Source organism: Calonectris borealis, chromosome 14, assembly GCF_964195595.1.
Source record: "Calonectris borealis chromosome 14, bCalBor7.hap1.2, whole genome shotgun sequence".
NCBI lineage: Eukaryota > Metazoa > Chordata > Aves > Procellariiformes > Procellariidae > Calonectris > Calonectris borealis.
Window position 1 is genome coordinate 12,282,388 of NC_134325.1, and position 13,922 is coordinate 12,296,309.

At 46.1% G+C, this 13,922-nt stretch overlaps 1 protein-coding gene across 1 annotated transcript in view; it reads right to left on the reverse strand.

Moving 5' to 3' along the window:
- The window catches only part of KIAA1549L (KIAA1549 like), a 133,565-nt gene extending 124,661 nt beyond the window's left edge, over positions 1-8,904 (reverse strand). Inside the window, exon 1 of the mRNA XM_075163833.1 lies at positions 8,721-8,904. Within this exon, the coding sequence (XP_075019934.1) occupies positions 8,721-8,904 (184 nt within the window). The remainder of the gene's footprint in view (positions 1-8,720) is intronic.
- Positions 8,905-13,922: the final 5,018 nt, after the last annotated feature.

The following is a 13,922-nucleotide window of genomic DNA, read 5'->3' on the forward strand; positions in this document are numbered from 1 at the left end:
CACAAGAATGACGAAAGACGTGAAAAATATGCCTTTGTTTGAACCACCTGAGAACTCAGAGCGAACAGCATGGCTTGATCACAGCGTACGCGTAGCTACGCATGGAAAAGAGATTTTGGAGCTCTTCAGGCTGGTAGATAGGGTGGCTGGAAAATGCAGTGAGACAAATTCAGTTTTGAAATTAGATACATTTCCAAAAGTGATAGGAACGCCCCTCACCAATAATTGTGGTGAACTGCCCAGCCCCTGAAAAATTTTAATTAGGATCGCATAGTCTTTTAAAGGTTACCAGAGCTGCCGCGCTTGTACCCGTCACTAAAGCAAAGAGAAATCTTATGGCCCACCTTATGCAAAAGAGAAATTCAACACCAGTGACTCCTTTGTGACCTAAATGCCTAGAAATCTTTTACCAATACAATTTTTTTCCATGTTCTGTACTCCTCCTTATGGCCGATCACTACCCTTCTCCAACTTGCACTAATCTTTTGGATGGGAGATGACCGGAGACAATGCTGCATGTGCTCAGGAACAACCCAAGCTGGTCAACAGGATTTTTGTATATGGCTTCTCAGTAAAACATAAAGGTGTCTCAGAGCTCTTGGTAGGTGACAATCTAGTAAAATTCCTTTTGAAAAGAACTCAATAATTTCATATTAATTATGTGACAGGACTGCATAAGCATTTTATAGGTGTTTCATTAGCCAAAGAAAATAGAAGGTAGGTACAGAAAATAATGCTTTTTTAATAGCAGTAGAGCCACAAACAGCATCCCATACAATGTCTCATCAACACTCCCGCTTATTCGCCTAGCAAAAGACCACTGCCTGTAGCCAATTTAGAGCCCCAGCTCTAAATCTCCAATAAGTCAAACTTTTGTTTTTAAATAGCAATGAATTTTGGATACCAAACCTTGCATAGGGAAATACATTGATAAATTCAGCTTTGAAAACATCTCTGTTACTAACCACTCTGAGCAAAAGCTGGGCAATTTCAAGTATGTTTATGGACTGCCGGTCAACAACGGACAGTTTTTTCAGGTCTACTTTTATGTGAATGTCTACTTCAGCAGCTACACTCAGTACAAAAAAAAAAGGGTTTGAGACTTTCAGAGTCGGTGCATCAAGAAATTCAGACAAACCTAGCTGAGAATACTGAACTGCTACAACACTCAAATTCATATTGGTCTTAAAATCATTCAGCCAAGGTGTTTTACCGCAAGATCAGAGAAGCATTTTTAAAATTACTGGAAGGCCAGATCAGAATATGCTAAATAAAACAAAAACCATCCGTTTTAAGGATTTCTTAAAACTACCCCTAAAAATTTCAGCTTAAAGACCTCGCATCAAAGACATACTACAATGATAGAAAACTGTAAAAATGCATTCCCTTTCTTAACTAGCCATGACCCCCATAAAAATCCGGTTTTTCATCACTGATACATTCATCTGCCAAAGCTACTCATCAGATTAAAAGAAAACTACACAAAGAAAGAAGCCTGTAAAGGTTTCTTTTAAATCAGCTTTTCAGAACTTCAGTGACGAACAACATCACATAATCTAAGTCATTTTTATTATTTTGAAAACAAAGAACAGCTATTTGGTAACAAACTGTTCCCAAGGATAAACTTCCATTTTTCAACTCTCTTCTTACCATTTTACATTGTTGCCAACATATTTTGCTGGCTTCAGTTATTTCATTGTTTAAGAAATACCATGGAAAACTAATACATCTTTGTTTCCCATTCCTTTGGAATCCGTTTTTTGACATTTTAATTTCCATGCATTTAAATGTTTAGGCTTTCTTTTGACTTACTAACACTGAAAAAATCTGTCTCTTAGCATTGAGAGTTACACATATTTATGTAACAATCTTCTTGTGTTATCCTAGCTAGTAAATATAGAAGGTTTAATTTACAAAAGCCATACCTCTCAAACACAGGGCAAAGACTTTTTACTTATTTTCAGCTAAAGACGCTGCAGCGAGATCATCATATCACTAAACAGTAGAGTGCTGCAGGATAGTTCTGCTGCTTTTTTATTACCTGGGATACAGATGGATTTTAATTTATATTGGCTTGCTTCAGGAATTTTTTATCACCACCCGTCTGCATGAGCACTTAGGAAAACACATCCATACATCTTATCGTGTACAAAGACTTTCCTAGAGAGCCACCAAAATCACTACATGCAACACAGAGGCTTTTTAGTCATAGTAAGGAAAAGGCATACACATGAAGGCAATTCAGGAGAAATTTCAAATTAAGAGCTACTGCTGCTTCCCCAACTGATGCATCAAACCTGGTGGTAATACCTGAAAATTGGAGAATATGCCCAGAACACTTACGTTCTGTGTTTACAGTCTTGCGTAGTTTTTCCTCTAATTTCTCCCATGTATTCTTCCTATTTAAAGTCAATAGGAATCAACCGGGGTATTTCCCTTAAAAGACCACACTGGTGTATTGCTAGCAGGTGATAAAATGACAGACAAGGTATTGTAGATAGTTTCAAATCTACAGCAATGTGTGGTGGAGAAAATGTGGGAACAGGCGCTGTCTTCTAAGTCTGGATTTTTATTTTTTCCATCTTCGAATGTTCTTTCATTTTTCCTTCCTTCCTCCTGCTCCCAGAATCCAGAAAGGAATTTTCCCTGATTTGACCTCAAGATCAAATAGAAATCTTATTTGTGTTACTTTTTGCTATACATACTGTATATACCTCGTATCTGTAAAAGTAGTTGTTATTTAAATATTAATAACATAATCATTTCTTTTCACCCCAAAGCAGCCCATAGTACTTATCTCTTCTGACTTTCCATTTTCTGCAATAACTCCTCTTTTTAAAAGGGAGTAGTCAAACTGAGCTACTTATAGCTGCTGTTGAGAGGCCCTTAAAAGCATCGTCTGTGTTCAAAGATGCACATCAGACACCTATCGGCATCGTATCTCCATTTCAGACTTTAAGAACATTACTGGCCTTTCTTCTTGTGACAACAATTATGAGATGCAGATGTTCCCTTTATATCCTTCTGCATGTGTGTAGGACTGCCACTAAAATGTCAGTTCAAAGCCTGGACTTGGCTCTTATTTTCTTCTTTTTCAATTCCAGATCTTTTGTCAAGAGACCTTTTCAAATCTAAAATTATTGAAAGTTATGTTTAGGGAGGGAGAAGGGAAGACCCTGGTGGTTTTCTCAAAACATTATTTCATTACTCCCTTCACAAACTCTGAGGATTAATTTATGGAATCTAAAAACCTTTGCTGTGGATCCCTGTTTTTGTGTATTTGGGTTTTAGGCACGACAGGAAGAGACCAAGCGAGGCATTACCAAGCAATTTATGGGTGTGAGGGCTTAGGCTTTGAAAGAGAGAAAGTTCACAGCAGTTGCCCGTCTCCTGCTCAACTCCTCTTGGAGCTGCCAACCCAGCTGCAGACTGTGAACGGAGAAGACAGCGCGAGAGCGATGACGGGTGAGACCATTCACTGTAAAAATAAGAACAAGTCTTTCCTATCTTACGCATACGTGATCCAGCAACAACTACAGAAGTCTGGAACGCTCTGGTGACAAGGGCCACAACACGCCGCTGCTTGCCTGAGCGGCGGACAAAGGATAACTGAGCCTGGCGCGAGGCCAGCGGCAGCAGGACCCCACAGTCTCAGAGGAGGCTGCAGAGAAGGGGGATGTATCACCCAGGCTACCCTGGTGGAAGTTCCTCACCGCTGGTCCTTCACACAGCCGTGCTCGCGCCTTCCCAAAGGCAGCCTCTGCACAAGCACCTCTCCCGCTCGGGCAGCTACAGCGCCAGCCGCCGTGCTCTGTCCCAGTCTATTGTACCTGGATCTTCTCTCTGTTCTTTTTCTTTTGGTAGGAAAACTCCTGCACACCTTCAACTCAAGTATACAAGGGTTATTTTCTTGAATTTTTAAAAACTAATTTCTAGAAGACATGTTTGCCTTTTCTTCACGAACCTGGCCCTTAATATTCGAGAGGCAACCTCAGGCACAAAGACCAGCTGTGCCAAGAATACTACAACTACTTCAGGAGCAAACTGCTCTGCGTGAGATGTACAGAAATTGTTTGTCCTGTATCCTGTGCTTCCTCTAACTAAACACCCTCACTGGGAATGTTTTTCTGTGGGGTGTTACAGCTGTGAAATGCCCTATGTCCAAAGCCCACCAGCGCTATCCCCCCTGCTAGTAGGAAAGCAGTGTCTTACCCACGGCCCTCAGGATTAGCAGTAAAATGCAGATTACTTCAGTAAGTGCAGTAGTTCCTTCCTTGGACTCAGCAGAAGGGGCTTAAAACAGAAAATAACCACTGAAATGCTCATTTTTTTAACAAAATGTTGACATGTTTGGACATTGAAGCCTAAATTCATATGCAAATATCATCAGTATTTACTTCAGCAGAAACAACCATTCCCACATGACTAAGAAAATGCCATAAACGGAAAATTACCCACAGTCCCCTTCCTCTTGTTCATCAACCTGACCTCAAGCAAGTGTAAAAGACTTCAGAAAATAGTGCAGTGAAGATTAGGAGGATGCAACGTATCCGATACACTGCTGGATGACTGGACATGACTGAAAATAAGAAGATTTTAAAGTTCTTTTCTAACCATAGGTCTCAAACAGCCAGTCAGCATTCCTTACAGGAAAAACGTGGACACCCTTCAACCTCATCTGAGATACCAGTTGCTTATCTTAATCTACAGAGAACAGTTTCGTCAAAGTTGTTTCAGTATATATGAATTTTAAGTATCTGTATCTATATGAATACTAAAACCAGGTTATTTATTATCAGCTAATGTGGGGAATAACTCAGATCCAGGAATGTAGTGGAAGAAGGTAACTTGTGACTGGTGGATCTATACCAAGCATACCCACCAAATCCTCAAATCCTCCCAAAGAAGCATCTTTTTGCATGCTCCTGGTGGCCTAATCTTTCAGCCCGTGCTGTAGAATCCTTTTGTTTTGAATAAAATGAGTCAGAATTTGAAGTTTTCACTATTCTATCACAGGGTATCTGAGATATCTGCACCTATTTTGCTCTGTTGAGATTATCAGACAGAACATTACAAGAGCAACGTGACCAATCTGAAACTATTGGTTTCCCAAAATGCTGGATTGGTAATTCAGGAGGTGCAGAGTGCCTTTTCCTACGTCCTCACCAATCTCCTCAACGCGGAGCTGGATCCAGGGAAGGACTCGCGCCCCGATACGCTCGCAGCCCTCGCCCCTGCGGCAGCTCCTTTGGCATTGGGAATACTGCCCTGTCCGCTTCCAGATGTGCCAATTCTGGTGCTTTTTGTGGAGTTTCAGGGGCTGAGAGGCGTTGAGTCAGGGCTCAGGTAGCTGCCATCCACGGTCCGTAGGAGGCAGGACTGGCAATTTAGCAGCTGGCACGGAGCACTCTCCGAGTTGCTCAATCAAAGCTCCAGCTGCGAGAAGCAGCCACTGCGCTGGAGGGGTCGTTACTGTTTTTGAAATCATTGTTAATTAAGGTGAGATCTCACTGTGCTAGTGTTCAGCAAACACAGGAAGAAATGGACCTTTCCCTGACAAGTTTATCATGCAAACAGGCTACACAAACAAGCTTGAAGGATGATGGAAAAAGTAAAAGGTATATTTTAATGTTTCTTAAAACTTCATTTCCCCAGGCCCCCCACTGCAGCCCCTCTGATGAGCTGATTAAGCTCATGGGCAGCACAGCGGAGAGCAACATGCCTTCTCCTCGGTTTTACTCAAACAATAGTGCCATGTGTATTTACCGGCTGAGAGACAGTCCAGCGAGACCAGATCAGCTTTCAATAGCTGCCGTTCGAAGTTCCACCCATTTCAGAAACGGCCTCTCTCTTCCTCCCCCAAGGAAAATGGTTGCCCACAGTTCGTGCCTGGTTCACGAGGGAGTTTCACCTGGCTGGAGCATGGTAGGAGTCAACCCAAACCCGCACGTTCCCTCATTCGTTTTCTGGCTCATTATTTTTTCCTTTCTTGACAGATATATTGTTTGACTGAATTTTTGCAGTCGTTACTCTATAACCCATCAGAAACCACGGTTATGTACTTCTGATTATGCTGGACAATGTAATTTCATTTTCAACCTGGATTCAAGCAGCGGTCCTGGGGATGACATACTGTGGAAATTAATGATTAGCTCTGCGTGTCACTGAGCAGTTTTGTACGTATCCAGCTAAAGAAGTATAAAATACTTCTAAAATTAAAAATAAAGCTTCTCATCTGCTGTTGAAACCTAATCACTCCGCACTCGATGGTGAAAGTGTCCCGAGGCACCGACCAGCGCTGAGGTCTGGTTCTGAGCCCCTAACACAGAGATTACCAATCTCTCTGCTCCCAACGCCTGGTCCTGTCAGGATCTTTTTCAGGAAGATCTTTTCCCTTTGTGTTGAATTTTATTGAGATCAAAGGAAATATTGTTACCACAGCTATTTAAAATCATCTCAGGGATCAGGAAACTTTTGAGTTGTCTTCTGAAGCACGAGCACCAGAGTAAAACTTCTCTCTTTATCCTCCATGCCCCGAGTTCCCTGCTTCGTCCTCATACACAGCGATGCCACGTGTTGCACATAAACCCAGCAGAAGAACCAAGTAATTATCTGTGAGCGTGTACATAGGTACAGACATAATTTTCCCATAGATGCAAATACTCCCCAGTGGAGAAAGCTGTGGGGTAAAAATGGTGCGTGACAAATGCTCTTCCCAGTATTTAATGCATCACGTAACGCCACTTGGACTTCATGGCAGTAGACCAGCTATATGAACCGTATACATTACAGCAATAATCAGAGGAATCAGTAAAAGCTTGCTTAACAGAAATCCAGAATTACATGTAGACTGCCCTATGTAAACATAGAGAAGTTAACCTTCTTACACCAAACTAATGTTCTTGATTGAAAATCTGGCTCTAGTACGTGTTTGCCTCTGACTTTAACGGGAGACAGTATTTCAGTATCTCACTGGAAGACAGGGCTTTCTGTGTTGATTGACACCCAATTTACGCACCTTAACAATCACAACTAATGGTAAACACTGCATAGGACGAATAAAGTTTTACTTGCATTCTCAGCTGTAACGCTCAAAGCTATTAACTACAACAGACTAAGTACCTTCACGTAACTACCTGATCGTCTAAAATTCCCAGGTAATGCCTACGGGTGACAGTATTTTCACCGTGTGTGGTATGCATACCATCCTTATGTATTTTGGCTTGGCACCACTGTAGCTTCTCACCTCTTTTTTCCAAGCTGTAGGCTATGAGATACCTACAAATACATTTTTTACTTCTATTGGACTTCCTCACTTAAAAGTGAGATAATGGCTGTGTCATAAAGACATACAGACCACAAAGAAAGAAACAGAATATTAATACTTTTCATTCTACTCCTGAATCTAATGATCAAGTGTAAAGAGGTGTCTTGTTGCATTGTCTGAAATACCTCAGCTTTTAAAATTCAGCTCTAAGAAGCTGGCTACCTCCGAGTGAAGATACATTTCATAATTTAGACGTGGTGCGAGAGTTGATGTGAAATCCAGACTGAATTGTCAAGCACAGGTAAAAAAAATAGCCATTCCTCTGATCATGGGTCAATTTATCTTATAGAGATAAATCAAACCGCAGTATTTACATGTTCAGAACAAGTAATGAAGTATGAGGCACTGTTCTGCCAACCTATAACCTGCAAATGAGAACCCTTATTATATTATGGCTATAAAACTGACATCAGTTGTGTATGATTACTGTACATTCATGTTAACAGCTTCGAAATGTGGATCCACATCCCTACTCTTTTCTTAAATCCATGGGATTAATCTAGCCGTATATCAATTTTAGCCTTTTTCTATTATTTTAGCATAGCCTTAGAATTATATTTGGCATCTGTAACTGGCACATACAATAACTACTAGCAACAGTAATCATTTCTGCATTGAGGTCACCGAGTATATCGACTGCTGTAAGAAGTCGGGAGAGTGCAGAATACTGCCTGACTCAAAAAGTCAAGGGAAACAGGAAAAATATAACCCAGAAATTGTTGGAGCTCTCAGCCGCATTTGAGATGTAGCGCTCAGATCTCAGCAGAGCTTGCCCTCTCCTAACCCCTCCTTATCTTCCCCTCCTCCCCGCCACACACATACAGAATCACTAGAAATGATCCTTTGGTTTAACAAAAGCCTCTGCCCGTCCCTCTTTCTCTGCAAGGAACAAGAGCTAATCCAACTAGCCTGTCCCATAGGAAAAGCTGTTATTTGTGCGTTAGCCAGGAGGACCAGGGAGACGATTGCAGCGCAGGCTGCCTACAGGAAAAGGCAGGAAACCCGAGCATCCCCTTTTCACAGGCGAGCCTCTGTTCAAAGAGCGGGTAAAAAAGGATGCAGAGGACAATGAGGAAGAGCCTGGATTTTCCCCCACGCGCAGCACTACACGGCACAGGGCGGATTTCACGTTTTCAATCTCTCGCCTTTGAGAGCACGGCTCAGACGCGCGGGAGACCCTCTGCCATTGCAGCCGGGGAGGCTGTTCTGCAGGCGGCGGCAACTTCCGCGCAGGGAAGCCCGAGCCTCCCCGCAGAGCCGCCCTTCCCGCGCCAACGGCGCTTTCCCCGCGGGCAGGGCGGGGACCGCGGAGCTCCGGGACCGCGGTGCTCCCCGCCGCCGGCCCGCCCCGGCCGCCCGCCCCCGCGCCCCGCGCCCGCGCCGCGCTCCTTACCCTGCTCGGCCCGGGCGCTCGGCAGGAGGGCGACGATCAGCCCCAGCAGCAGCACGACGGCCCCGGCCAGGCCCGCTCCGCCGCCCGACGGCGGGGCGCTGCGCGGGGGCGCGGTGCCGGGCGCTCCGCCGGGCCCCGCGGGGCGCGCCCCGCTCCGCCCGCCGCCCGCCGCCCGCCGCCACATCCCCGCGCCTCGCACGGCCCCGCCGCGGCTCAGCGGGCAGCGCTGCCCATCGCCCCGCCGCGCCGGGCTCTAGAGCAGCGGCTGCGCAGGCAGGCGGCGGCGGCGGCGGAGGAGCAGGAGCGGGGGGCACCGCATGCTGCCGGCGGCTCTGCCCGGGCGCCCGCCGCGGCCGGAGGACGCGGTGCCGGTGCGCCTCAGCGGCGGCGCGGCCCCTCCGGCTCCGGCGCGGAGAGCGCCGCGGAAGGGAGCTTCATCGACAAAGGGCTCACGTCGCCGCCAGTCCCGGCCCCGCTCCCCGCCCTCCGAGCGCGGGGAGGCGGGGAGCGGAGGCGGCGCTGCCGGGGCCGCGGGGACCCCCTCCGCCGGCCCGCGGGGCGCCCGGCCCCCCGCACCCGCCCGCTCCGCCCCGGCGGCGGCGCGGCCGAGCCGGCGCCCTTCCCGAGCCTTCCCCGGGGGAGCGGGGAGAGGCGGCGGGCGGGCGGGCCGGGCGCTGTCCAGCGCGGGCCGCTGCCCGAACCGGCGGCCGCGGCAGCCCGGGGAGAGGGTGGCGGGGGAAAGGCTCCGCGCTCTGCGCCTTCGAGGGCACGCTGAAGGCAGCGTCAGCTCTCGGCCCCGATTCCCGCCCTCATTTTTTGAAGCAACTGTGCCCAGCACTGCGTTTTCGGTGTAAATGAAGCTGCGCCCACTCACACAGTGGTCCTGTGACCTGGCAAGCCTAAGAGTCCTTCTCTGCTCACCTCGGGAGCCATTTATTGCCAGCTGATGTACCTGCGAGTCTCCGGGCCAGGACATCTCCAAAGATGGCCCTCATTATCCTAGGTGCCAGCGAGCACCTCTTCTTCCGAAGTAGCCCAAGCCCTGCCACCGCACAGAGCACCACTGGCAGCATTTCTGCAAGTGCAGAAACAGCTCTGAGAATAAAGAAACTGGAGCGTACCGCAGGGGTTGAGCAAAGGGGCAGCTACGTCCTCAGCCACCCAGTGTGCAAACACAGGAAAGGTCTTCTCCTGTCGCCCCTCTCCTGCACTCACTCTCTTGGTCACTCCCTCCCTGCCCGTGACTATGCTCAGACCTCCAGGCTGAAAGGGGAGCTTCAAAGGACAGAGGTTTGCCTCTGCGATGCTTAAAGGTACACCAGAAGACCAACCGGCACATAAAATGCATTATGGAGATCAGAGAAGGTGAGCCCCAGCAAGAGGCAGAAGCTGCCTCAGTCACAGTCAGACCAAACATCATGGCAATTCATTTAGTGTTTTCTGTAATTAGTATTTTCAGCAGAGGTCATGTGAATTCTTTATTCTAATACAGTTTCTTTCCTGGCACTGCTTCCTTGAGTTCTTTTAGTTCCCAGATCATGTCTGTGGGCGACAGACGGTGATGGTGGGAGGAGGAGCAAAGCGAAGGTGGGCTCGCGGCAGAACGTGCTTCAGGACCCCGAGAGCTGATTCTGAAAGGGCGCAGCGTCGCTTACGTGCGGGAAAGCTGCCCCGGCCTCCCAGCAATTCCAGCAGAAAGGAAGAAGTCATCTTTTTGATATATTCTTAAAAGTCAGGTTTGAGGTAGAGCAAGCCCCAGCACAGGCTAGCCACAGCTTTACGTCCTGCTACCCAGCTACTCACAGCACCCCCGAAGTCCTGATGACCCATAACTACAGATCTATCTGACTGGTTTAGCACACTCAGAATGTCACCAATACAATTACTGGGCCGCTAATACGTCCCATTTGTGCTGCTTTACTCACTTTTTCCTCAAATCACTAATTCATTCTATGCAAAATTAGCTTTCACATGATGACTACTAATGATTATCCACAGAGAAAAGATGGCAGTTGTATGATTATTATAGTAAAATAGGTAGCTTACTCATCACTCCGGTTTATTTAGGGCCAACGTATTTAGTGCAGGGCCCTCTGGTGGAACCTTTTGTTATCTTCAGGGAGTCCTGTGTAAAACCCATTTCACTATTTTCATATTTTTCTATGTTTTGTCATAACACAGTCTTTGTAATAGATCCATCGTTAACTTAATTTTGACAGTGCTTTTTCCTGATCTAGCTCTTAACCATTACAGTCATCTCTTAATTTTCCATTATACAGTATATATATGTGTGTACGTATTTTGTATATAACACAAGTATTTTTTTTTCCCTAGCAGACTTAGTTGTTATTTCAAAGTATTTTCAAAATGCATATTTTCCAGAATGATGACTGGATAGGATCTCTTACAGTTAGTGAAAAATCACCGAAGTTTTCCCAAGGAACTGTAGTTAGCTACTTCCTAAACTTACCTTTCCCAATTCTATTTGTCTTCATGGGCCAGAAAGATCATTTCAACCTCTGGGGGGTATCTGTGCATCCATACTTGGTGCTGAGATCTGCTTTCCTGCATACATGTTCTCCTAGAGTGTGCACGTGCTCTGTATACTTGATATCGGGTACTTTCTGGTTTTTGCAAGCAGCACATGCTTTCCCTTCTGTGATTGCACTTGTGGGAGAGGGAGGTGGAGTGTACATACTTGTACCCTGGTTTCCTCTCAGCTATGGAATCCTTAATGCTAGAAAGTAGTCCAGATTCTAGAAGAGATGTCTTCTTATGGATAAAGAATCAAGATGCCCCATGCCAGTGAAGATCTACTCTAGTTGGCTAAGGAGATGTATTGAGTATTTCTCCATAGGACCAGTATGTCTCTCGCTGGGGAAGAGTACTACTCTACCATGCTACATAACGACAAACCATAAACACAGAGACAAAAATTCATGTTTGCATGGATTCTCCAACCTTTGCCCCAGAGCAATAGGTTGACATCATCTGTATGACCTTGGTTGAAATGAGTAAAACCTAGATCCAAAATTGCCTTGCTTGCCGTAGACCTACCACAATCATTTTGAGTCTTGCTTGTCTTTATGAAGGAACCCATAGGTGAGAATCTCATTAATAAAGGAGAAAAGACTAGTGGCCATGCAGCGACTTCTCCCTGAAGAAGGTGGCAGGCCGTGGTCTCTATCTTTGCAACAAAACAGTTGGCATTTTTTATTTTGATGAATAAACAGACCAAATTTATGAACATCTCACTCCACAGACAAAACAACAGAATGGAGTCCAGTCTCCAGGCACCTCTACCAACAGGGTGTAGATGCTCCCAACCTGCTACTTTAGGATTTAAGGAGAAGAATCCATGCAAATGTATTTCAGCCTCTCGGCATGAAGCTTCACTGTTGTAACAAAGAATAGTCAGTGCTGCTCCCCACCACAGGGGCAGCTAGAATTACCTGAATCTGCTTAGAGCATTGTGCTGGTTTTGGCTGGGGTAGCGTCAATTTTCTCACAGTAGCTGGTATGGGGCTGTGTTTTGGATTTGTGCTGAAAACAGTGTTGATGACACCGGGATGTTTTCGTTATCGCTGAGCAGGGCTTACACAGAGTCAAGGCCTTTTCTGCTCCTCACCCCACCCCACCAGCGAGGAGGCTGGGGGGGCACAAGAAGCTGGGAGGGGACACAGCTAGGACAGCTGACCCCAACTGACCAAAGGGATATTCCATACCATATGACGTCATGCTCAGTATATAAAGCTGGGGGAAGAAGGAAGAAGGTGGGATGTTCGGAGTGATGGCGTTTTGTCTTCCCAAGTAACCGTTACGCGTGATGGAGCCCTGCTGTCCTGGAGATGGCTGAACACCTGCCTGCCGATGGGAAGGAGTGAGTGAATTCCTTGTTTTGCTTTGCTTGTGTGTGTAGCTTTTGCTTTCCCTATTAAACTGTCTTTATCTCAACCCACGAGTTTTCTCACTTTTACTCTTCCGATTCTCTCCCCCATCCCACCGGGGGGGAGCGAGCGAGCGGCTGTGTGGGGCTCAGTTGCTGGCTGGGGTTAAACCACAACAAGCATGTACTCAACTCTCCTAAGAGAGAAAATGCACCTTCTTATAGGTGAAAGGTAGGAAGATACAATTAGCATCAATCACCACCAAATCCTATCCGCGATTTAATATGCCTTCCTGCACAGCAGGATCTCACTGGTGTCAGACTGACCATCTAAGTCATGGCGTCATTCAGTGTGGGAAGAGGGGCAGGAAGGGCTACGGCATTTCTCCAGCGTTCCTGAGCTCTGTACCGCACACGACATGCATTACAGGCCTATAAGGAAGTTACAGCTCTTTAAGCGGGGAGCAGCAGTATTTCACAACCCTACCAAAACTTTGACTCACGCTGCCTCAATTCATTACAGGAGCTGAAGTCACTGTATGTGGGAGTTGCACTGATTAATGCGAACTGACCGTGATTGTCAGGACTGCACTGCTTTGTGAGTGATACCGAACAGTAGCTTCTCTGTTGCCTCCCAGAGACTGATCATTTCTTCAGCTGAAAACCTAAGCTAATTCATTGAGAAAGCATTGCATCATCCTGAACCAGTTTGTCCCACTACAGATCTGTAGCATGTGACAGCTCCATTGGCTCTCAAAGCTTTTCCTTGAATGAATCTGCTATCACAACTGCAGTATAAATTTGTCCTTTGCATTTTAGTGACAGGAAAAATACTGACCAGATTTTAAACTGGTATTAGTCATCCTAAAGACAGCCGAGAGGAAGATTACTTACTGATAATTGTCTGTCCTAGTCCTATCCTTCCACAGGACGGCAAAGAGCCAGTTGGACATTATTACTAATAGAAAGCAAGAACAGAAAGGATTTCAGAGACCACATATTCCCCCTGAAAGGCTCAGGCTGCCTTTCCTTGTTTGCTAGATGTTTCCAAAATCAAGAGTGTAAAATACAGCAATATAGCGGCCCTATTTTCTACGGGAAATGATGGATATAGACACCAACACCAATGCACATTTAAAAGTCAACAATACGCAAGCCTAACTAAAGAACGAAAAGGAAGCAGCTTTCACAGCAACAGAGGTGTCTGTAGAATTCGGACAGATGCGTTTTCATGTAGCCTAAGGTGTAGTGCTGCAGAAGAGCTTTGCAGACAGTACGACCAACTTGCATTGAAGAGCGAGCAGCTGTGAAAGATC